Source organism: Octopus bimaculoides, chromosome 14 (genome assembly GCF_046866305.1).
Source record: "Octopus bimaculoides isolate indiv1 chromosome 14, ASM4686630v1, whole genome shotgun sequence".
Taxonomy (NCBI): Eukaryota; Metazoa; Mollusca; class Cephalopoda; order Octopoda; family Octopodidae; genus Octopus; species Octopus bimaculoides.
In genome coordinates this window covers 1,575,309-1,602,394 of record NC_142941.1, presented here as the reverse complement: position 1 = coordinate 1,602,394, position 27,086 = coordinate 1,575,309, and the positions used below count along the sequence as shown (strand labels likewise).

Sequence of the window (27,086 nt, the reverse complement as noted above, 5' to 3'; positions counted from 1 at the left end):
CACACACACCAGTCCATGCTACATTTAACTCCCCTCATCCTACCACCTCGATACTATGATGCTGCAGAATGAAGCCGGCCATCGTCTTTTTGTATGCACACACACACACACACTTATATATACATACACTGCTGCATATACAAACCCACTCTAGCATGCATACAATTAGACAAACACACACATTCACAGCCTTACTTGTAAATATACATCACACTTACACCCACATATACTCACATACACGCAAATACAGACATGCAGAAATGCCACACATACAGTCATACATACACTGGCAGACATACAAACCTACACACACACACACACAGACATGTTGGATGTTACAATCGGATTGGAAGAGAAATCAGATGCCAGCCAGGATATAGCAATATTTGCAGGATGTCCGCTAATGGAAGCTGGGAAGGCGGATGGATTCAATAGCTTGGATGCATATATATATATAAACATGTGTGCCTGTGTACAGTGTGTAGAATGTGTGTGTGTGTGTGTGTGTGTGTGTGTGTGTGTGTGTGTACATATATTTACACACTGGCTGTCATTACACTCATTTCTATATTTGTAATGTGAGAGGGGAAATGGTGCAGATTGGTGGGAATTGTGGGTAGAATCTGTCTTACTGGGACTGTTTGTTGTGAGAAAGTGTTGTTGTAGAAAATACTTTCTTGTTGGAAGGTGTTTGTTGAGGGAAGATATTGGTTGTGGGAGCATGTTTGCTGTGGGAAGGTGTTTGTTGTGGGAGGCTGTTAAGTAGGGGTGCTGTCTGTAGTGGGAAGGTGTTTGCTGTGGGGGAGCTTCGTTGTGGGAAGAGTCATTTTTATAGCTGTCGTTTGTTGTGGGGATGTTGTCTATGGCAGAAAGGTTGTGAGGAGGAGCTAGTAGCTTGTGCAGTTGTAGGAAGAGGTGCAAGTGTTTTTTTTTTTTGTCTTGGGGTAAACTTGATGAGGAAATGTCTATTGTTGGGATGTGTTGTGGGAAATAGGCTTGGAATACAAAAAAAGTCATTGGAAAGTTGGTGAATAATTTTGTGGGCTTTTACCCTTGTTCTTTGTTGTTTTTGTTGGTCAAATGTGGCAGCTGTGATTACTTTATGAATGTTTAGGCATCGTTTGCCTTCTGTATGTGTCGTGCATGTTGTGGAGGTGTGGAACAGACCTTGGATGTTTTAGCTGTGAGGAGTGGTTCTAGCTAATGTTCTCTGATGGCACAGGAAATTCCTGTAGGTATAGATTCAAAAGGGCAGGTGAGAGGATGGCACCTTGGCATGTTCAAGTCAGGAAACTGGATGTTATTGCTGTTGTATATTTTATGGTTTATTGGACAAAAATGCTAGATTAGAAAATTACTATTTTTAAATTTCACAACAACAGATATTTAGCAACAGTACTTTGGAATAAAGATTTTTGCCACAGATCGTGTCATATAGCCAGCTGGAGACGATGTCTCCTGGGGCTAAATTACAGCAACATTCATCCTAAACCAGGACTGCCATTGTTATGTTGGCAAACACTCTTTACTCCCAAAATGGTAGAGGTCAGCATTTTGCGTTGTTTGTTGAGGAGGAGGAGGAGGAGGTGTTTGTAGCAAGGAAGGAAGTGGAAGACTTTACTGATGCCAACACGAATCAGGGTGAGGCATTGGTGCATTCGGTCTTTTACATATTGAGGGTGGAATGTTTGTGATTTCTATGGAATCAGAGTTGGAGAGAGGAATGTCTGGGAGATGGTTATATCAAGATATCAAGAATGAACCTTACACAGATGCTTCAAGGTCTACATGGGATAGTTAGGGGTCTGGGTGATGCAGTTTGATTGGGTTTTCATTAGGAATGCTCCCATTCTAGGTTCAAAGTTGAGAAGGGAAGCTGGAAGACATTGCTGGCAGCAGAATTCCTTGATGGCTTTTTTTGTCTTAGACGTGGGTTTGTTACATTTCCAGGCCCAGGGTTGGGGTGAAGAACATGGGGCGGGAACATGCAAGTCCACATTTCCTGACCCCTCATAGATGGAAGGGCTTGATGTTTTAATATACATGGCAAGAGACTAATGATTCTCTGTGTAGACCTGCTAGAAATAACAGCCAAGCTACTTTCATGTTCCACACTACCTAATTAAAAATGAGTGAATGTACTCTCTAATTGGTTTCTGGATATATTATGGAATAGATGAGATGGTCATGGGTGGAACAGTCACACAATAAACATTCAACACAGAGAAACATATTGTAGTAATAGTAGTGGTGGCAACAGGGATTGTGGTTGTGGTGGTGGTGGTAGTAGTAGTAGCAGCAGCAGCTCCAACTATAGTGTTATGTACAGCAGTAGATGTAAAAGTAATGGTGATGTCTACCCCTATCTAATTGTGTAACTACCCCTCCACCCACAATACGCTCTCTCTCTCTCTCACTCACTCTCGTTTTGTAATTGTGTGTGTATATAAATATATATATGTGTAATATATATATATATATATATATATATATATAAATAGAGAGAGAAAGTAAGAGAGAGAGAGAGAAAACATTTCTATTGATTTCTTGAAGACAGAAGAAATAAGAAGAAAGGAAAAAACCTGTTAAAGCCGAGTTTCTTTGTGACATGTTGTTGTTTAGTCCCAGGTCAGCTCTGATCCAGTAAACCTATGATCAGTGACGTTCCAAACTTGACCACCCTTTGCTATATTCAGCCAGTGTCTATCTCAGAGTACATTATATAATGTTATCTTATAATGTGTACTTTAAAGATTACAGGATGTAATTAGAGGGCGAGTTGGCTGCTATTTCTTATAGCTCAAATCACATAGGGGCTTTCCATTGGCTCATGAAGTTATATGCCCTCCCACTAGACAAATAGACAAATAAATAAATAGGTAGGTAGGTAGGTGGATAGGTAGAATGATAGACAGATAGACAGACAGACAGACAGATAGACAGAGAGACAAATACCCATCCAGCCAGGCAGATAGATAAACTGACAGATAGACAGACAGACAAGCAGATTAATAGATAGATTAATAGATAGAGGTTTATGCATGTGTGTATGATTATCATCATCAGGATTTGGACAGGTTAACAGGAGCCAGTGAACTGGCAGCCTGCACCAAGTTCCAAAGTCCACTTTGGCATGGTTTCTATGGCTAGGTGCTGTTCCTAATGCCCTCAATTTTACAGAGTGTATGGAGAGTCTTGGTACTGGCACTAGGGGAGGGGTGGGGGTCACCGAATAACTCACAAGACATGACCCCCATCAAGTGAATGGGATGTAGTATTGATGGAAGTGGCTTTGTGCCAGGAGATGAGAGGTTAAACAATGACAGAGGAACAGGAGCTAATGTCTTGCAGTAGAGGAGAAACATGGCTACTCCATTTGCAAAAGGAGAGAAAGGGAGGCAATGGGGGGGGGGGGCAGAATAGATTGGATAATGGGAAGTGTGGTTTCTGTGTGTGGGAAGCACTCATATGTATGTAATTGGTTTACACATATTACACACACACACACACACACACACACACAACACGACATAAAGTGTAACTTAAATATTTAAACATTGGTGTATTAGATGTATTATATTTAGTGAAGAACATACAGTTCTTGACACACAGACACAGACACACACACACACACACACACACACACACACACATACATATATTGGTGCTTTTTAACCCTAAGCCATCCCTGATCCAAAAGATTTCTGTTTAGAATGTTCCAGCCATGACTATCTCTTCTTTTTTACAAATATCATTTAAGTCTACATTATTAAACTGTCATCCCACTTCTAAGACTGTAGAGTGTGATTTTGAAGAAGATTTCAGTGTTATTTTTAGCAGGTTGAGCAAGCACATACAAGTGTTGTCATTGGTTCATCAAAGATGGTGTTTTTTTCTTTGCAAGGTGGTGTATAAGGCAGCCATCTCCTCTACTGAAATATCGACATTTAATATGGCTTGGGATGTTGTAGTAGTCACACGTGAATGATGCATTAGTCGTACATTAATAAACAACAGACATGGTGTTTACTACAGCATCTGTGTCTGTGTGTGTGATACGGAGAGCATTTCACTTTGCTTATTGGAGTTTGGATCTGAAAAAAGAGTCGGCCTCTGTTATGGACGACGGCTTTATGTCGCTGAAAGCAGCAGACTGTCGGCCATCTTGTTTCTGCTCTATTTTCTCTCATAAACTCTCCTTTCTCTGGCTCTCTCTCTTTTTCTCACACACATACTCTTTTTCTTTCTCTCTCTCTCTTTCGATGATAACATTCAAATCTATCTCTTCCGCTTTCTTTAACCTTCCTTCTAACTCCACATCATATCTTCTCTCTTTTCTATCAACATCTCTCCTTCTTCCTCCAGATTTTCTCAAAACCTTTCTTTCTTTCTTATTTGTTTTCATTGTTTGACTTGTTGAAAACACACGCATACATGCACATCCATGCACACGCACACACACACTTCCTTTCTTTTTATGCTTTCCTTCCCTTTTTAGAAATCCGTTTCTCTGTCGTACTCTCTTTCCCTCTATCAATCTATCTATCATTCTGTCTGTCTGTCTATCTGTATGCCTATCTATCAGTCTGTCTGTCTGCTTATCTAGATAGATAGACAGATAGCTACCAACCTCACCCTTCTCTCAACTGACTCTATGTCCCCCTCTGATGAAGAGAGATCCCCCCCCCTGTGAATGTAACCCCTACTCTCAGCTCCTTGGTAATTATTTCCAGGAAATTAACAGCTAATGTCTGTTGTATATTTACTGGCCTTCTTCATCTTGTCTTTCTTATTGGAGAGTTCCTTAACTTGTTAAATGTCAGATTTTCACTGTGTAGTATGGGGAAGATGGAATGGTCAAGTGGATAAGGTGGGTGGCAATAATCCCATGGACAGAAACAAGCTCAGATATGAACACTATTGTTGTTGTTTAGCCATTGGTCAGTTGTTATGCAACAGATTGAGCTATAATCAGGACACCAATACAGGCGCCAGTCTGGTCTGCTGGATTGGTCCCAGTCATTGTTTTTTGGAGTCTCTATCCTTTTAGATAGGTGGGGGACCACTTCTCACTCATACATGGTTTCTATGACTGGCTTGTCTTCCCTAACACCAACTATTTTACAGAGTCTCTCACCAGATGTCTTTAATTTTGGCACCAACACTAGAGGGGTTGTCTTGCTCTCTGCACAACTAAAGAATCTCTTTATCTTCACATTGTCTCTGTTCTTTCAAGGAAAAGTGACCATGGATGCGAATAGAAGAGTTTGATGGGCAAAAGCAGAGAGCACGAGTATGGGTGTGACAGGATACTGAGGATAAGAATGGTAAAGAAGGGACCAACGAAAGCGAGAGAGAGAGAGAGTGATGGGTACACATTGGTTGTTAATAAGGAAATTGAATATAAAGCTAACATGAGCAACATTATGGGATAATTATAAAAAAGGTGATTATAAGAGGAAGTGGATAATGGACAGCAATAGAGGTGGCCATGGTGAGAGTGGAAAATGTCACTGGAGTGGGGTGGGGGGAGACACTGGCAGGAGAGAGAATGACATGTAGCACTTGAGAAGGGTGATGGTTGGAGATATTGAATATGGGCCTATCCATTGTAATTCTTAATTACACAGGCATTGTGATGGAAGAGAGATAGAATGATGGATAGTGGAAGTGAAGTAGACCTATAAAGGGTGGATGGTGGGGGAGTGATAGAGGGTGGATGGTGGAGGGATTAAATACAGACAGATCAAACACCATCTTTCATTACACAGGTTGTTAGGTATATTAATGAAATAAGAGGGAAGAGTGTAACATAGAGGGCAGTAGATGGAGATCTGATAAGAACAGGATGGGAAAGAGAGACCCCAATGTAGATATAGTATATGTCTCAACCACCACTGCCACCGATATCTTAGCAACCATTCTGCCCTGGCTTGCACTGGTGGAGGGTTCTTCTCCTTCACTGTGTGCCACCAATTCTTTCCCTGATTCTTTGTCGTTTCTTTCGTGAGTTCCTAAAAGCCATTCCCATCCTTGGCCTTCATACCAAACACTTTGCTCTGCAACATGCAACACAACAACAACAACACTGACTATTATCCTTTCTACCAAGATATCAATAAACCTCATCTATTGATTACTTCACCATATTAAGCAGTATGACTGCAATCTTCTCTCTTCCACACTGTATCTCACATCCAGCCGTCCTCTCATCTCTGTTCTCTTCTTCATCTAACATTACACGTCTTTTCTTCATTTCTTCTTTGTCAGTGCAAATCTTCTGCATCCAAAGCCCACATCTTGCTACTTGATGCGAGCAGAATCCTGCCTTTCTTTCTTTCTTTCTTACTAAAACTTAAGGATTTGTTAATTTTGTCCTAAAGTGCCTTTATCCTAGATTTTGCTTCCTTCTCTTTAAATCCTCTACTCATTCACCTGTCAGAACTTATTCCTCAGCATACAAAAGTTCCTATGCAAAGCTGGCTTGGAGAACTTTAATACACGGGAGGGGGATAAGAATTAAGCCCTGATGGACCCGCTACCTGAAGGTTAAATTCATTGTCTTGCTAATTCTCACCTTGCTGAGTGTGTTGCTGAACATGGCTTGTACAGTTCTCCCAGGATATTCATTTCCCCTCAGTTTCCTAAGCATCTATCAGGTTGCAGGGTATTGAACTGTGTCAAAAGCCTTCTGCAGCCCAACAAATGATCGGGCTAGGATCCAGCTAAATGCTTCTTCTTCACTTCTATCACTAGGAAGACATTAGTAGTAGCATTCCTTCCAAGCTGCATCTCTCCTCAGCTAATTCTTTCTCAGTGTTTTATAACTTAACCAAACAGTTTGGTTCCTCTGGAATTATATCTCTCAACTTTAACACCCTGTCCGTGTCACTGGAGGCACTAACCTTCACTGACTATACTTGTGACTAGCATTACTTTACCTCAATCCTTTCAACAATAATCCCTGGTGGACCATCTGTCTCACTGGATTTCTCAGTCTTAACCACATTTGATAAACCATACAACCGTCTTCCTGAATGGCTGCTCTCTGGTCTGCTTCTACTTGTCCCTCTCTCACCCATGCATGTTCTACATTCAACGGCCTCCTCTAACAGCACTTTCATGCTTCTTTCTGTCTGCTGCCAGTAAAACTACCTGTGACCATTATTTTACCCCACTTCTCTCCAACAACATCTCCATTCTCTCCTCCGGTCCACTTCACCACCTCACCCTTCTCCTTACTTCTTAAAACATGGACAAACTTTCTTCTGCCTTGGATTAATATATCTCACCATGTCCAGCTTCTCTTCTACTTACTTCATATACACAGTTTTATTTATATATATATATATATATATATATATATATATATATATATATATATATATATATATATATATATATATATATATATATATATACACACGCACACATATATATACACATACATACATACACACACATACATACATATAGATAGATATAAAATCTTTTATATTTTACTTGTTTCAGTAGATTGTAGCCATGCTGGAGCACTACTTTAACAGGTTTCATAAAACAAATCAACCTCTGTATGTAAATATCTATCAGTCTCTTTTGCCAAACTGCTAAGTTATGGGGACATAAGCAAACTGACACTTGTTGTCAAATGAAGGGAGGAAATGAGCACCAATGCAAGGACATGTCATATATGGAGGGATATATATGCACGCGTGCATGTGTGTGAGTGTGTGTGTGTGTGTGTATATACATATGATGATGATGATATATATATATATATATGAAGGGAAAGAAAGATTAATAGATAGACATAGATCGATAGGTAGGTAGATAGACAGACAGACAGACTGATAGATAGATAGGGAGAGAGAGAGAGAGAGAGAGAGGCAAATAGCTAGTATATGAGTTATTAAGAGAGAAAAAGAAAGAGAGAGAGAGAGAGTTGCTATATTGCAGTAAGAGTAAAGTTAGGAGGATGGGAGATGCTATGATATTGTGTGATATTGTCAGTAAATATGCAATGAGATTTTATATTGATTACCATGAAGACTGTTGTTTGTTTGTTGTTGTGCCAGCCAGCCTCCTCCCTCCCTCCTCTCTTACTGGATATTGTCTGTCTGTCTGTCTGTCTGTCTCTGTAGTAGCAGCAGCAAGTATTTATGTCTGTGTATGTGTGCTTATGTGTATAGATGTGTGTGTACTGCTGCTGTAGTATTATTAGTAGCAGTAGCAGTAGTAGTGGTAGCAGCTATAATTATAGTAGTATTAGTAGCAAGTTTTGTTATTGGTGTTGTTTAGTAGCTGGTCTGTCCTGACCAACTTGCTGTATGATCAACGACATACCTATCCTGGCCACCATGTCATTAAGACATGATTTACAGTTAGGACAGCATTAACCACTGTATTCTTTTCACCCCTCACCTCAAATTTGGATGCTATTTCTAGCAGTTCAATTGACCATTAACATGGCAATTCTGCATTTGAAAAAATATCACCTTATTTGTATTGTACAATATTATATATATATATATATATATATATATATATATATATATATATATTACTTAACAGGAGATGGATTTGGTCTTAAATCTTTATTGGTGTACCTGATGAGACCCAGACAGATGGGTTGAAACTTATGCTGTACCCCTCATATTCTATATATATATATATATATAGAATATGAGGGGTTTAGTTCACTGGTGATCCAAACGAATAGGTACACTGTGTAAGTGCTATACTTGTCGACCGGCCCCTATATCTATTATCATGTTATAGCTCTTAAACAATTTTTCACCAGGGATCACTTTCAGATAGAATGACCCTTTAGTTGTTGACAGACTCTATAGTATTGCTTTGACAGTCCCTTAATGTCTCTCTGGTGTTGTTGTTATGACTCTTAAACAAATTCCTGTTATTGCTTACCTTTTATGCCATTGTTGACATTATCGGTGACTAACGGTTGATTTCTTCTTTCATTTCAGAATGCTTTTGTTCATTGACCAATTTTTTAGTGATGAAGAGAATAAAAAGAAAAGATGTCCTTCACACAGCGGCAATACTTTCCTTGGTTCTTCACTGCTGCCTCTGTGTAGACATTACCTACCATGTGGAAGAAGGGAAGGGACCTGGAGCGTATGTGGGAGACATCGCTACAGACTTACACTTGATGGACAAAATACCATTCCAAGATCACAATCTTATAACGTTCAGCCAGTTGGAACAAAGACTGTCAGACAGTTTCCGCTTGTTCAATGTAACCAAGAAAGGTAAACTGCACACAGCACAATCACTAGATGCTGAGTCCCTGTGTTCATATAAAATGGAATGTTCCAAAATAGTCAAAGTGGCAGTTCGAAAAGCTGAAACTTTTATGAAAGTACTGAAGATTAAAGTTGTCATACAAGATGTTAATGATAACCGACCTGAATTTCCTGAAAAGTTTGCCAACATCCAGTTCTCTGAAGGGGACAAGGAAGGAATGAAGATTTCTATTCCAAATGCTATTGACAAGGATATTGGGGTTCAATATTCCAAAATTACATACCAACTTAAAATGGAAGAAAAAGAACCTTTTACACTGTCAGTAATTAAACGAATAACAGGAACTTCTGAGTTAGGTATAGTTCTGATGAAAACATTAGACCGTGAGGTCAGAGACTCTTACAATGTACAAATAATTGCCAAAGATGGAGGTTACCCTCCAAAACAAGGTGTCTTAGATGTTCATATAACTGTGACAGATGTCAATGACAATCCGCCTGTCTTCAGTCGAGATATTTTCAATGTTTCTGTAAAGAATACTCACCAGAGAAATGGGGCAATTTTAATGTTGTCCGCAAGAGATCTTGATTCTGGAGAGAATGGTAAAGTGTCATACCAGTTTAGTTCTGAAACACCTGAAAGTGTGAAATCTTACTTTAGACTCAATCGAGATACAGGTGAGATATTTTTACAAAAGGATCTTAGAGCGGAACATAAAAAGACTTATGAATTGTTTGTACGAGCCACAGATGGTGGCAGTGCTCCTCTCAGTTCCATAGCCATGGTTTTGGTAAATGTCATTAACCAACACAACATGGCACCAGAAATAGATGTCAACTTTGTCACTCAGATAAAAGAGAATACAGCAGCCATTTCTGAAGGAATCAAAGTCGGCAGTTACATAGCTTATGTCAGTATTATTGACAATGATATTGGACAGAACGGTGAGGTGGAATGTAGCCTACACCATGATAAGTTCCTTCTTTTAGATTTAAGTTTAAAAGAATATAAAATTACGTTAAAGAAATCTGTTGACAGAGAGAAACAAGATAGGTATGACATAACAATTTCTTGCGAAGACAAAGGGTCCCCTCCTTTACAGACTCAGAGACAGTTCTCCATTGAAGTGATGGATGTCAACGATGTCCAGCCACAATTTACAAAAGAATCTTTTAAATTCCTGACTTATGAAAATGGGAAAACAAACTTTCCCATTGGTTTTATAAATGCTACTGACCCTGATATGGGAGCTGGAGGTCAACTGACTTTTTCTCTGCTGAGTACCAGCAAACATGTGATACCATTCCAGATAACTGATTATGGTTTTATCTCAACCACTATACCACTGGATAGAGAACAACAGAATGTTTATAAGTTCCAAGTATTTGTCAAAGACAACGGGAATCCTTCATTAAATAACACAGCCAATGTGATTGTTGAGGTTTTAGATGAGAATGATAATGCCCCTTATTTCACCTTCCCTAGTTCGGACCCTTTCAGCCTTGATGTACACTATCATCCCCAAAGTAAAAAAGAGATTGCTGTTTTAAGGGCTTCAGACAGGGACAGTCATTTAAATGCGTTCCTTCAGTATGAAATTCTTGGAGGAAACAACAAACAGCTCTTCACAGTAAACCCTTATTCTGGGGCGCTGTCTTTTGCTCGAACAGTTTACCAAAATGATGCTGGTACTTACAAACTACAGATCACTGTCAGAGACAGTGGCACACCGGCTCTGACAGCCAGAGTAACATTATCTTTAACGCTGACCGTCAGCAACAAAACATCTCCAGCCCTGAAGAATTTCCAGTCACAATCTGACAACATGATCAACTTGACCTGGGTCATCGTTATTGTAACAGCAGCAGTAATAGTGTCAGTAGCCGTAGTGGTGTCCATCACACTGTGTGTGGTGAGGTGTAATAACGACCGAGGTACACAGTACATTACAGAAATCAGCTCCGACAGAGAGAAAAGTCATTATACCTGCACAACTAAGAAACCTGTAGCCACAACAAGAACCCAAACAAGACAATCAACCGAAATGAGGAACAGAAATACACAATTTATGGAATCAAAAAGTGGTTTTTACCCTCAGTACGAGTCCCAAAGTGAATGGACTACCTCTACTACAGAAAGAAGGCCCCCTTCAGTTTTACTGGTAAGTGATGTCTTCAGTAGTTTGTTGTGATATCAATAATAAGCTTGTTATGGCCTGAAGTGTTGCAGTATTTGAGACTGGTGACTATGAGCTTTTGCAAGATATCTTTGTAGATTGTATTGTGAGATCGAGGACAACTTGCCAGAAATAGACGTGAGTTGTTGTTGTTGAGTAAATGTGTATCTCTATGGGGTTTCCATTGGTCAAGGTATACCATGCCCCAACACATGCGTGTGCAAGCCTGGAGAATATTTTGTGCGGAAGACGGTCAGTTGTCCAAACATACAAGTCTCCCCCCCCATCCACCCCTCTTCATCACCGATGTTTATACAAGGGAAAAGTTGATACAGGTTGGTACTAGTGTGTGGTCACATGTGTTGCTGTCAGAACACAGAGGGAGGGATCAAATACCACAAGGTATCATGTCCCATCCTCTAACAGTTTCTCCAACTCATTCTACAGGATTTAGTGTATCGTTATCGGTCCTGAACGGATGAAAGGCAAAACTTACTTTGGTGGGGTTTGAACTCAGAACATAAAGAGTTGAAAGAAATACCACAAGGCATGTTATCCAGTGCTCTAACATCTCTGCCAATCTGCCTTATATATTGTAAATGTGGGATTTTATAGGGGTACAAACGTGTTGGCAGCATTTAGTGTTGTTGGGTTAAAAAAATCTGTGTTGTGATTCACACCCATATGAGAATTGTTACACCTGTGTGACAAGGGACACACCTGTAACAGGTTACACAGCTATATTGAGACCCTTTACTTATGGTAATGCTGCAGTTGCTTGGAGAATGTCAAACATGTGTGGATATAAACCATTCTGCGTGGAGACAGTCACACCTGTGTGATGACCTGGGTAGGAATGTAGACAGTCACACACCTGTGAATGATGTCATAGGTGTGTGGAGCCAGTTGCACTGTTGTTGAGAATGTTAGATATGCACAATGAATGTTACACCTTTGTGTGGTCTGTCCCACCTTTTTGAGCAATGTTGCACCTGTGCACTGTGTGAGCAATGTTGCACCTATGTGAGCAATGGTCCACCTGTGTGAACAATGTTGCACCTGTATGAGTAATTTTCCACCTGTATGAGCAATGTGGCACCTCTGTAAACAATGTTGCACCTGCGTGAGCAGTTTTTCTCTGGTGTGAACCATTTTGCACCTTTGCAAGCAATGTTCCACCTGTACGAAGACTTCAATTACATATAAGGACTGAAGAAAGAGAGAGAGAGAGAGAGAAGAGAGAATGTGAAAGAGAGAGTGCTTGTTTATAGAAGATGGTGGTGGGACTTTCTACAACTATTGCATACAATATACTGTGTGGAACAGATCCACTCGAATTCATTTGGGAATCCAGAAATGGCAATGATGATGATGATGGTGATGGTGGTGGTGCTGGTGCTGGTGGTGATGGTAGTGGTGGTGGTGGTGGTGGTGATGATGATGAATGCAGTGTTGGTGTATGTGTGTGTGTGGAGTATGTATATATTATGGGTAGGGCATCTGTGATGAGGTAGGTCAGACTTACTCCAGTGTTTTACCCACCACAGGTCTACTTGAGCAGGGCTGACCGGGGCTACCCAACTTCAACCACAACAACAACCATCTACCACAAGCTAGACTCGGCAGCAACCTATCCCTGCCCGTTGCTGGTAAAACCATGGAATACAAGTGACCAACTTTCCAAGACGTTCCATAGTAGGTTCCTACTTCCCTTCCATCGGTCAGTTTGACCGAAACTGACTGAGCTTACTTAACTACAATATCAACAACACCAACACCACCAACAACAACAACTACTACTAACACTACTACTACTACTACTACTACTACTACTACTACTGAAAAAAGACTCTGTCTCAACCTGACCTGGTCTGTTGGTGATAAAAAAATTTAAAAAACTGGACAGTTTCAGACGACACTTCAAGACAACAAAGAACTGGGTGATATTCATCTATTAAATACCTGAACAACAACAACAACAACAACAATTGAAACAACTACAACAACAATAAAGGCAACAATAACAACAACAGCAACAACACAAACAACATCAACAACAAGCTCGTTTCTTGGTTAATATTTTAACATCATGGTTGACATACCTTTCTCTGTTCCAACATCACTACTATGAATAAATACCAGATATATATTGGGGTTAAATTTGATTACCAAAAGCTGCCCACAATAACAAAAACTGTGTGGTCTTATACTTTTGTTACAAGTCAATGTGTTAGAGGGAGATTAGTGAAAAGGGGGTGGCGGATGATGTCTTTAATTCTATCTTGTCCCCCGCCCCAACAATTATTTCAAAAAATAAGTATATGTTACGATGGAGACACTTTGTTCAGTTATAGGTATGTCCTTTATTTATGGTCTTTAAACTCGTGCCTTTGTGGTTCCAGGTTAAGGAAACCAGGCTGTGGATCATTCGTACATCGGTGTCAGTGTTGAATAAAAAGATGAATTATATAATTCTAGCTTGAGGTGTTAATTGGATCTTCACATCATCAAAGTTCATATATATGTATACGTATTTGTGTATATATATATATATTTGTGTGTGTGTGCATATGTGCATGCATATATGTGTGTGTGTGTACATAAAATTTAATTTTGTTGCTTGAAATAGTTGGTTGACTCCTTATCTTTTATCTTCTGGGATTAGTAAAAATTCTTTAAAAACTCCATCTTATTTTATTTGACTCACTATGAATTATTTGAAAACAAAACCGAAAGAAAGAAAGCAAAAGATGACAGACGGAATTAAGAAATGTTTATACAAAGAATGTAAAGTTGGACAATTACAACCACTAAATCTTCAATGATGCAAAAATATTTGGATGAATAATGATTCTTAATGTACTGACATGAATTGGTTGACAGTGAGGGAATCAGTTAATTGAATCAATCCCAGAATTCAATTGAGTTCTATTTTCTTGAACCTGGAAGGGTAGAAAGGGAATCAGACATGGTGGAAATTGATCTCAGAGTATTGTAGTGATGTGATACAATGCAATACAATGATGATAATAATAAGAAGAAGAAGAAGAAGAAATGTCCTGATGCAGAACCAGGCAATGGCTCTCATGACTTCTCATCCTTAATTGATTTGAAGTGTTATCCTGTACATTTCTTGGCATAAAAGATGGGCTACAGCAAATATTCTGCTTAACCCCACAGAATTTCTTGTCAGTTGTTTGACCCTAACCAGTAGAGTGTCCCCTAGTGGCTGATGATATGTGTATCTCTGATCACAAGCAGAAGTAGTGGGGGGAGCATCATAGCCATGTGTTGAGAAGAATTCTTTGGGGTTTGAATAATTCACCTCTGGAAACATGGGTGTTTTATTCAACATCCTAAAACAACCCTCCTTCAGGAATCTTTTGAGTGAGATGGTCTATTCAACCTGAAGAAAATTTTAAGAGAGCCCCCCCCCCCAACTGCAAAGTCATGTGTGCTGTTTATCTTGATATGAGGTCACTATGTCACACACATATGGTTGTGATGCATGTGCCTGGTGTACCCCTTATCAGACGGGTAGTTATGATGGGTACCTTGGGCTTCATATGTTTGTACACCAGTGTCCTTTTGATGGCATGCACTGCTCTCTCACTCAATAACAATAATTATAATATTGATTTTAACATTTTATAACAAGACCACAAATTTTGGTGGGGGTGCGATGATGGTATTGTTGGTGTGTTTCCCTCAGTATATGACTGGTATATATTTTATTAATCACTTGTTGGATGAAAGGTATTGTCAAGCCTTGATAGAGTATAAAAGGGAGGAACTAATGTCAAATTTTTATGTGATATTCTAATGACTACATTATAAGGTCTAATAAGACTGGAACTTGTCTGAGTTATGTGGCCTGCTTGCTGAAATAACTGTTAGTCTTTTAATTAATATGGTCTTTTCCTTATTAAATAATTATTTTTAATTAGCTAATTAATGTTTATTTTATAAATATTTAATACCGACTGAACCACTTGTAGGTTTAGTGTGACGGGTTTTTTTAAATTGGGCAGAAGTGATCCCAAAGGTTCAGGGTCAATACCATGTGGGAGGAAAAGAAAAAAAAGACTGCTGTTGTTGTTCCTTATTCTGTTTCTAATTGTAGTTATCTGCTGACATTTTTAATTACAAACATTTTTTTTTTAAAAAAAAAGAGAAAAAAAAAACAAAACAAAACATTCCTACAACTAACTTGCTACCAAACTCTGGATACTCTTTTATGTCAACTGTCATTGCCATACTCTTGGTTTTGTTTTTTATACCATTTATCTCATGAATGGCAACCTCAGCTCCTATGACATCACATCATTACAGCTGATTGCTCCATACATACATACATACATACATACATACATACATACATACATACATACGTATATATGTCCACACACACACAAACATACTCTAATCTGTGGTTAACACAAATTGTGTCTGTCAATGGCCCCTTGTTAAAGTGGAATCGTAAGAGTTCCTTTAGTGGTCCCTGCACAGTAACATGGTTCTGCTTGACCAGAGCTGACCAATGGTGATCAGCAACAAATCCATCAGGGAGCTCCAATGACATGATAGGAATGGTGGCCTCGTTTCTATCAAACAGCAGCCACAGGAAATGGTCGTGGTTGGAATGTCTTTGTAAATAAGTTTAATCAGTGCTGACCAGGGGCTAAACAACAGTAATAGCCCCAATTGCTGCTCTTTCACTTTTGGGTCCCATGCAAATAACAAACATTTGAGTGGAAGTACGTACTCTGTAAGTTGTATAGAAGTATCCAAAATTGGAGTGGAGTATAAGTGCGCACTCCACAGTCCTATTGTAATAACAAACATTGGAGTGAGTGAAGGAGGACACTCTGCAGTTGTGTACGGTTACCTCATACTATATGACCAGTTAAGAACCCCATCATCATCATCATCATCGACATGATCATCATCATCACTATTGTCATTGTCATCACCATTGCAATTATCATCATCATCATCATAAACAACATTAACACAGTCATTGCATCGTCATTGTCATCATCATCATCATCATCATCATTGTTGTTGTTATCATCTTCATTTACTTCTTTTGTTGATTCTTCTATTAGACCCCACATTTGTAAATGTGTCTTGCCATTTGGCGTTCACCTTTGACCTGGTTCAAAAGTGCATCATTGTTGCTGGTATTTTCTGTTGGTGCATCTGATGCACTCTTTCTGTTTGTCCCGTTGCACCTTCTGCATAACCAATTCCATCAGCGTTCAGAAGTTCTCCTTGTCTTCCAACCCTGAATCCCAAAGTGGTTGTGTCCCCTACAACAGTGAACTGAACCTAGCTAGAAATGCTGCCCCCATAGTCACCCCCCTGCATTATATTCTGAACCTCCATGTGGTTGTATTCAGTATTAGGATGAAGAAAAAGGGGCAATTAATTGTCCCTCTATTAAATTCCATACTGACTTTTGTTGACCTTTGTCCTCCTGGTTTTAACTGTTTCCCATCCAACCCACCCTTTAATGTATTCTTGTTGTTTTACATTGTTAAAGGACCAAGTCAAAGGTCACTTCTATGCTGAATGTTTTCAATTCCCTAATTTCTATAAATGTTGTTCCACCAAATATATATTTCCATTGACGTACAGTAATATAACCGACATTCTGTGATATTGAACCCACTTCTGCCGTCCACTATTATTTTCCCACTTTAAATACCTTTATTGTTTAATCTTGTGATTTGGGTCCAGTATTTACCCCATCCCACCCCTACCAGTTGGTACCTGCTTTGTACTAATCAGTTCTACAAACACCTTCTGGAACAAGCTGTTATTATTATTATTATTATTATTATTATTTGGTTTAGATAGAAAAGGCAGGAACTGCCCGAGAGCATATGTATGGCCTCAGAGCATGATGGGCAAGGGTGGATAGGAACCTTACCCAAATGCTGGCACACACTCTGCTAGAAGGCCACTAGTGGTATTAAACCACCCAAGAAAAGGAATAATTCTCTTGGTTGGCTTCTACACAGTTTTCGCTGACCAAATTCCACACAAGATTTTGGTTGGTGCAAAGCTATGAAAGAAGATACTTGTTTAAGGTGCCCCTCAGTGGGACTGAACTTAAAACCCCATTGTTATGATGTGAAACTTCTTCACCAGTGAAAGGAATATCATCGTATGTCAGTCAAACTGTCTTCGTACTTTCATTGTTTCTTGTTATCATTAAAGTTGATCAATCATTAATCACATCACTCATTATTTTCCATTATCTCCCTGCCTAATTAATACACATTGTTGTGAAACTCCTCATAGTAACACTCTCACATTCACCATTTCCCCTTGCTCCACCAATGTTCTTCCAGAGAAATGACTCCCGTAGTCCCACTCTGCCCCTGGCATAGTGTTTAGTCCCCCAACTACCCCATAATATATAACATTAGCAAACAGCATCATCATTCCCATCTCCTTCCAGTTTCTGACCCCTTAGCCATGTGCTGCTCCTCATCCTTACCAACACTCAGCTGAAATGTATCAAATATTTATCTCCAAGATGTTAGATTTAGTCCCTTCTTACCTAATTCCTTCCAATTTCTATTCCTTGTTCTGAAACTACCTCCTTTGTCGTCCACTAGGTGTGGCTGCTGTAGCCTGTTCCAGCCAATAGTCAATGCTTTGTCACTGTTTGTCCCCTAGAAATATCAAGTTGTCCCTCACATAACACAACTTTATTTCTTTGCTATTTATTCCTTAGTATATAGAATGGCTTGGCTGAAATTGTTAGAACATCAAATAAAGTGCCCTGTGGTATTTTGTTTTGGCCCTTTATGTTCCAAGTTCAAATCCTGCTGAGGTCTATTTGGATATTCCTCCTTCCCAGCAGCTTGATTTATAAAATACCAGTCATGTAATGATCTTCGTTTAATCCACCCTCCCCATTAAAATGTCAAGCCTTGTGCCTATGGTAGAAATCAGTATGTAATATACATGTTATCACACTCAGAAATATCTATTACAAATGTTATCAAACTCAAAAGTATCTAATATCTTCTGGACCACATTTTTTTTTCTACAGCAGAACAAAGACTGAAACCCAGATTGAGAAACAGTCACACAAACCCCTCCCTTGTCTTGACAGAAAAATAACTGAAATAAAATCTTTAATGTCACTACCAATGCTAGTCCTTGTGATTCTTTTGTTTCCTCATGGCCGCTACCCCCTTAATAACATTACCAGAAACATATCTCAAACAATAACCTCTTCCTGTATATATATTTATATCTTTCATCACTACTTGATATTTATTTTCTCCCTGAAAAAAAAACAAAAACAAATTGTGTCCCCAGAAGTTTCTATTTCCTTCCTTCTTCGTGCTATTCAATCTCTTCCAAAGTTTCAATAATTTCTCTTACTTTCTGCTGACACAAACTACCATCTGTTTCCTCAAATTCTACACTTCTATTCCGTGTCTTCACAGACAATCCCACAATAAATGGCAGGGCAAGGTTCCAAGCATAGAAGTGCTCCCATAGCTGGAATTCCTCAATACTTTGGTTGCAAAAGAACCAGCTTAGTTGGACCAATGACATCATCTGGATGCACAATATGTCACACCGAAATAATTCCATTGTGAGGAATTTGATGTAGAGAAGAGGAAGGCGAGTTATGGCCAGAAGAAACACGGAAGGAGGATAGGCTTTTGTAATATTGAAAGACAGAATCCTAGAAACTGCTGGCTCATAATGGTCCCCTATTGTGCATCCCCAGTCAATTGTAAAGGGCGTTAAATCTTCACAAGAGACATGCCTTCAGGCAGCAGAAAGTAAAGGTATATTTCACAGAGTCTGGTTAACCAAAACCTCAAATGAAACCATCAGTCACATGTATGCTACATGTAATCATTATTATATCAGGGCCAGAATTGATCTCATTAGCCATCTGCAAACATGAAAGCCAATCAAAGTTGTAGAGTTCATCCATCATCAATGGATTGATGCACATCCCAGAGAACAGGTTGCTTCTTCAGTGTCAGAAATTGCTTCAGTTATTGACCACCTACTAACCACCGACTGATCACTTACTGACCATTTAGTGACCATTTACTAGCCACTTGCTGGCCACCTTCTGACCCTTTACTAAGACCCACATGCCATGCTAATAATGTATATAGGATGGTGCTGTGGCTTTGACTACTGACCGAAATCAGAGCCTGTTGGAGCCCCTACAGCCTCCACACAGCTGTTGGATCAATTCAGATTACTCTCTGATTACTCTCTACTGTCGACAAAGAGAAGTGACACACTGGCAAAGGTAGTTGTAGATATGTTAAGTGGCTAGAAGAGAGCAGGGATAGCCATAACTGGAAGTCTTTTCTTCAAAGTTTGGCTCAGTCAGGCTTAATCCACCTTTAATCAACTCTTGCTACTAAACCTTCTCACTTGTCCCCTGATTTTGTTCAGTGAATTTATAAAACCCCTGTTTGCTCATCCCAAACCCCATGAGAGTCCTGCTCTTAATTTATTGTCTGCACCCCTCACATCCCAAATTAAATAAGGAACCGATCCTTTCTGCCCACTACTAAGATTTGTTTGGAAGTCCCTTCCTACCCCAGGATTTTTTTTTACACCTACACTAAACTTCAGAAGTTCAAACTAAATATATATCACATCAACCTCACTGGTGACCTTGTGTGTGTGTGTATGAATGCACGCATGTGTGTGTGTTCTGAGTGCTGCTGTGGTTAACGCAATCCAGTACAATTTGAGTCGGATGGTGAGGGGTGGTCAGCAGCCAAACTGGCACTTCCCACCCCCTGCCCCAATCACCTACCCGCCAGAGGTGAAGGGAATTACTAGAAAAAAACCCAGGAGAGCAAAAAAAAAAAAAAAAAAAGGGAGCCCTTCAAAAGGATGAGCGACTTCAGTCTTGGGTCAGCATTGATCTAGCAAAAGATTTGTGATGATGAGCAAGTGTAGAGTTGCACTACTTTTGGAGGTGGTGGTCATCTCATTGTTGTCCCAACATTTATCTAGGTGAGGGGTAAAAAGAGAGCAACATCGTCTTTTGGCTTTTCGATTCAGTTCTTCCAGCAGATCACAAACTGGCATCTTCCATCAGAGAAAAAGGTTTATGGCTGATCGTGCTGCCATCTATGCACTGCTTCTTACTCTTCTTCATCCATCTTGTAAAGGATGTTTGAGTCGCTCAAAGAGGTGATAGCCAGAACGGTTGAAATCTGGATTGTCCCCGGGTGTTCCAGCAACTTGAAACTCAATTTTTCCAATGGTTTCAGCACTGAGAGTGGCCGTATGTGGGTGTGCATTGTTGTGCAATAATATCACGTGCTTTGACAATAGGCCTCGGCATTTGGTACAAATTGCTCATTTCAATTTGAAGGCCAGCATTTCACTATAGCCACTTTGTATATATACACGTGCATATATATGTGTGTGCATGTGGAAATGTATATATTATATATATATATATATATATATATATATATATATACACACACATACATATACATATATATATATATATATATATATATATATATATATATATATGTATGTATGTATAATATATGTATGTCTCTGGTCATACCCAACTGTTGTAAGCGAAACACGGAGTAAGGAAACAATGGGGAAGCCCTCTGGATGGACTCTACTTGCAAATGAAATGGTTAAATTTGTGACACGCTCTGTCATATTGATACTGTGAGAAGATTACATTCAGAGCACCTATATATATGGCTGTGGAATACTTGACCATTTACTACAGTACAATGAGTTTGTAGTTAGTCAAAAGGCTAGATTATTTATTGATGAAAGTAACAAAGATCAATTTTCTTAAACTTGTGTGTGCATGTGTGCCTGTGTGTACATGTATGTGTATATATGTGAGTGTATGTAGGTGAAACCGTATTTGTACAAGGTTCTGCTGATGTATTCTTTAGTGAGGTATGTTTATGGCATGGCCCCATGGTGTGATATATAATGGTATGACATGATATCATGCAGTATGGTATGGTATGGCATGGTATGCTATTGTATGCTGTAGCACAATACACTCTGCTGTGATTATAATACCCCGTGTTAGATTATGATATAGTGTACCATGGAGTACCATGGAGTACCATGGGGTAGTTTGGAGTTTTCTTCACTTGAAAACAGTTTTTTTCAATGGAGGACTTCTTAACGTTTTTCTCTTTTTTTTCAGCTTCCAACAAGGACTTCGAAAAAATAAGGCTCTGTCTGCAATCCTGTTTAACAAATCCCCATCAGAAATGACAAAATACCCTGACATTCAACGATAAATCCTAACATGGCCACCCACCATTATTCATTCACACATCTCCCTATTTTTTTTAATCCCAAACCATTGGGGATATGCATTATTATATAATGAACCTTCATGAGGGGCTTTTATTAGAGACCCTTGGGGACATAAGTGTTTAATATATTTACCCCATAGGATCACAGAAGTTGTTTAAGAACAAAACCTTGGGAACGTAACTTGTTTCAAAACACACCCTTGAGAATATAATCTGAGTTGTTTAATATAATTGACCCCTAGAGACATGGGTTGTTAGACAGCAAACTCTTGGGACCATAAGCTGTTTTAAAATATGATTGTTTTTAAAATAATTAACCCCTAGTGACATAATTTGTTTTACAGGAAACCCTGTGAAGCATTAGTTGTTTTAATATTATTAACCTGCAAGGGACATATGAGTTGTTTTAAATAAACACCTGGGAATATAAATTGTTTTATAATATATCCTTGATAAGATAAGTTGTTTTGCAAAGAACTGAATAAGTCGATATTGTTTTAATGTTCCTTGGGTAGACCCCAGGGGGGGGGGGGGAAGAAACAAATTGTTTTTCATGGGAAAATTGTTTTATTTACCATAAACCTTTCATATTAGAGATCGTTGCCAACTGAGGTGTTTTGGTTTTTAAACTTCAAATTCATTGGCTTCACAGGGTGTTTATTTTGTTCCAATGAAACTGTGGCAAAATGCAAGCTTCCTTACCCACCCTTATACCCATACTGTCATGTCAGCTTCCTACATACCCCCAAAAACCTCTTTGGCAACCCCACACCCTGCTGAACTTTTGTTAACTAAAAGCTCAATGTTTCTTCCTTGAGACCCTGTATACATCATTACAAGTCACGCTTGACTGATTGCTAATAGTCATGCCTGACCAAGCAGTTATCACTCATGTGATATTGTTGCCATTATTATTATCATTATTATCATTATTATTATTATTATTATTATTACTATTATTATTATTATTATTATAACTGTTGATGTTGTTATTTCTGTTGCTGTTGTCTAATATGCCATTTCATTTCCTGCCCTTATTAAACAAGACCAACATAGTGCAGAAGAATTCTATCATTATTTAAGTCTAGCTTTGAAGGTTTCAAATTCCATGGTTTCCATTCTTTTTATATATTGTCATGTAAAGAAATAAACACACATATTAAAAAAAAAGAAAATTAAACAAAAATACAAAAAAATGTTAATAATACTAATAATAAACCCCAAAAATAAATTTAAAAAGAAGACATTGTTTTCCCAAAGTGTGATCCTTTAGAAGGTGACACCTTGGTGACCGTAGGCAGAATCCACCTAAACACTAGTGGGTTTCTCTAGTAAGGTTTAGTCTATAGCAATAAGTCCCAAGACTTCTCTTTTTTATACATCCAACCCTTTTCATTCATCCAACCCTTTCATTCATATATTCATCTCTACCCCCACCCCTGTTCCTTCCTCTTTCATCTTCCTATCTCCTTCCCCCCACATAGCACACTCACTACACATCCCCCTCTTTTTTTTCTTTTTTTAACCTGCCTGTTTCCCCTCCTCCTCCTCCACCTCCTATTCTTACTCCTCAACCCCCCCATTAACATACATCCAGATCCACACACGCACACACACATCCACACATGTTGTTTTCGTTATTTCTTTGTTGTATTTTTTTTGTTGTTCTTGTGGTTTTTGTGTCCAGAAACCATGACAAAAACCTTCCCCCCGCCCCACATTTGGACACCAAAACAACATTTTGTTTTTCCCTTTGTTTTCTCTATTATTTTTTACAGCGGTGGTGGTGGTGGTGTTGGTGTTGGTAGTAGTGGTGGTGTTGGTGGTGGTGGTGGTAGTGGTGGTGGTGGTTGTGGTCATGGCGACGGTGGCAGTCGAGGGTGTAGGGTTAGTGTTGGCGGTAGTGGTGTTGTTGTTGTTGTTGCTTAATCTCTGGTCATCAGCTTTGGCAACAGCACTTCTATGTGGGCAGATCTGCTGGAAACGGCAGTCAAATTGTCCTCAAATCACACCCCATTGTTTTGAATGGAGAAAGACACATCACCTAAAATGTTGTCTTGGTTGGCAGTGGTAGTCATGGTTGGAGTGTCTTTGATCATATATTTTGCTGGATCAGAGCAGTGGTGGTTGTGTGGGTGGTGGTGGAGGTGGTGGCGGCCTGTACTGGTGCTGGAGCAGGGTGGGGTAGGGTGGAAACGTAGGTTCCGGTCAAGCTAGCCAGAGGCCAGGTGTGTTTTGATGCTGAAGTCACTGCCTTGACCACCAGAATAGTGATAGAGGGGGAGGTGAGGCAGAGGGTGTGCGTGTGTGTGTGTTTGAGGAAATGAATTAACACCACAACAGCAACGACCAACACTCCTACACGCACACACAGTAGAAAAAAGAAGAAGAAAGAGAACAAGAACAAACAGCAAGAAGAAGAAGGGGCCAACAGTTATTTTGTTTTTTTTTTCATGTTTTGCCCTCAAGCCCTTCCCCATCCTCATCCCAATCATTCCCTTCCTCTCTCTCTCTCTCTCTCTCTCTCTCTCTCTCTCCTTTTTCATTTCATGCTTCTTTTGTCTTTCAGTTTCATTTCTCTCGCTTTCTCTACACTCTCTCTACCACATGTACATCTCTCTCTCTCTCTCTCTCCCATTTCTCACACTTTCTCTGTCAATGTCAATCTCTCCTTTGCCAGTTCTCTCTGTTCAGTCTTTCTAAGCCTCACACTCTATTCATCTCTTTTTCTCTCTCTCTCTCTCTCTCTCTATCTCTCTCTCTCTCTCTCTCTCTCTCTCTCTCTCTCTCTCTCTCACACACACACACACACACAATGCATGCATACATCTTTCCAGTGACACGACTCCATTGAACCATTCCTGGAAAGATGGACATTTCCATAAACAATAACAAAATCTACAAGGAATACAGGATGAGTTGGGAGTGGAATTGTGTACAGACGTGTGTGATATGTGATGTGCGTGTACTGAGGTGGATATACACACACATATGTAAATATGTATACATATATATTATATCAATATACATATGTATACACACATTTATATATATATATATATATATATATACACACGTATTTATAGTATATATATACATATATATATACATATGTATATATACATACATACATATAATATACATATGTATATATACATACATATACATATATTCATACATGTATATATATATATACATGTATATATATCTATCCATACAATTGTCGCCATTGTGTCTTCAACAAATATTATAGAGAATAAGTTGGATTTTTTCATTAAGTCAAGTGTGCCGCAATGTGTGTCTGTGTGCAGTGATGTTGGTGTGTGTGTGGCTGGATGTAGGACTGCATGTGTGTTTCAGTCACTGCCTCTAGCTGTATGTGCATAGCGTAGCATGCCTTTGTGTGTGTGTGTGTAGATGTGTACAACTGTCACACTACGTTACTGCTGTGTGTGTGTGTGTTATTTGTTTAAGTTATTTTTTTCTGATAATTTGTAATTTTTGTTTTGGTTATTCTTTCCATCCATCATCATCATCATCATCATCATCATCATCATCATCATAATCATCATCATCATTAATATTCCCGTTATTACAACAGTAGAAAGAATTATTATTATTATATCAGTTAGAATTGTTCCTGCAAAGTAGTTCCATACATACATATATGCATACATATATATACATACATATATATATATACATATATACATACATATACATACAGTATACATACATATATACATACATATATATATACATAATATATACATATATATATATATATACATACATATGTACATATACATACATATATTATATATGCATATTTAAGTATTATATTTATATATATATATATATATATAGATATATACATACATATGTACATATACATACATATATATATATGCATATATAAGTATATATTATATTTATATATATATATTATGTAATGTATATTATATATATAAATACCTATGTATATATATATACACATGTAATGTGTCATAAGTCATCATCATCATCATTGTTGTGATGGTCAACATACTTCAGCTGCAACTTACACCTAATCCCAAATGTCCACCACCACCACCCACCACCACCATTTTGAAGTGCTAGGTTGAAAGTTGGTGGGTGGATGGGATGGTGTGGTATAGGAGCTGCAACATAAACAACAACAATTTAAAGGATCAAAACAAGATACATTCCACCCACCTACCCACACCACCCACCTGCTGCTACTCCATACCCTCAAGCCACCGACCCCATTGCTGAACATCTTAAAAGTATAAGAACTACAGTGGATGTGTGTGTGTGTGTGTGTGTGTGTGAGTGTGTAAGCAGAAAGTGGATTCCAGGAGCAATAGAAGAATGCAACAGCCACCTCAATATCAACAGGTTCCCCCATCCCCACGTCCTCTCTTTGCTTATTTACTCTTCTCACCTCCCTCACCACAACACTCACACACCTAGTAATTGAGTTGGGAATGCATCCGATACTGTTTCATACAATACACACACACACACACACACACACACACACACACATATATATATATACGACTTACATACATACTTATATATATTTATATATATTTATACACGACATACATATATATACATACATAATATAATATGAATATATATATATATATATATATATTTTATATAAATGTGTATGTATGTATTGTATGCATAATGTAAATAGAATAAACTGTAAATCAATCAAAGCATACACACACACATCACATATATGCATACATAAATATATATAGATATATATATACATACATACTCACACACACACATTTATATATCATGTTCATCGTCATCCATTTATATATATATCTTGCATATATATATACATGTATGCAATATATATATATACATACATATATAATATGCTATATATAATATATATTACATATATATCATACATATATATATATACATATATATATACATAATATATATCTACATATATATCATATATATATAATTATACATATATATGTATATGTAGTATATATATGTATGTAATATATATGTATATATATATGTATATGTACTATATATGGTATGTATATTATATGCTATTTATTTGATATGTATATATATATATGCATACATGTAATATATATATGCATATATATATATAAATGATGACGTTGTTCATGATATATAAACTGTGTGTGTGTGAGAATGTATGTTTATATATATCTTTATATATTTTATGTATTTGCATATATGTGTGTGTGTGTGTATGCATATGATTGATTTACCTGTTTATTTCTATTCTTACCATTCTTGCCATACAA

At 38.3% G+C, this 27,086-nt stretch overlaps 1 protein-coding gene across 9 annotated transcripts in view; it reads left to right on the top strand.

Moving 5' to 3' along the window:
• LOC106873243 (protocadherin-18) overlaps positions 1–27,086 on the top strand; it is a 113,341-nt gene that overhangs the window by 47,991 nt on the left and 38,264 nt on the right. For 2 of the 9 annotated variants that reach the window (XM_014920519.3, XM_089362130.1), the window contains exons 2-3: positions 8,985–11,425; positions 23,547–24,161. In XM_014920519.3, the coding sequence (XP_014776005.1) occupies positions 8,985–11,425; positions 23,547–23,576 (2,471 nt within the window). In that variant the 3' untranslated portion in view covers positions 23,577–24,161. Of the gene's footprint in view, positions 1–8,984; positions 12,718–12,854; positions 15,635–21,653; positions 23,000–23,546; positions 24,162–27,086 lie in introns of those variants that run through there. The other 7 variants (XM_014920520.3, XM_089362131.1, XM_014920515.3 and 4 more) reach the window with 4 other exon arrangements.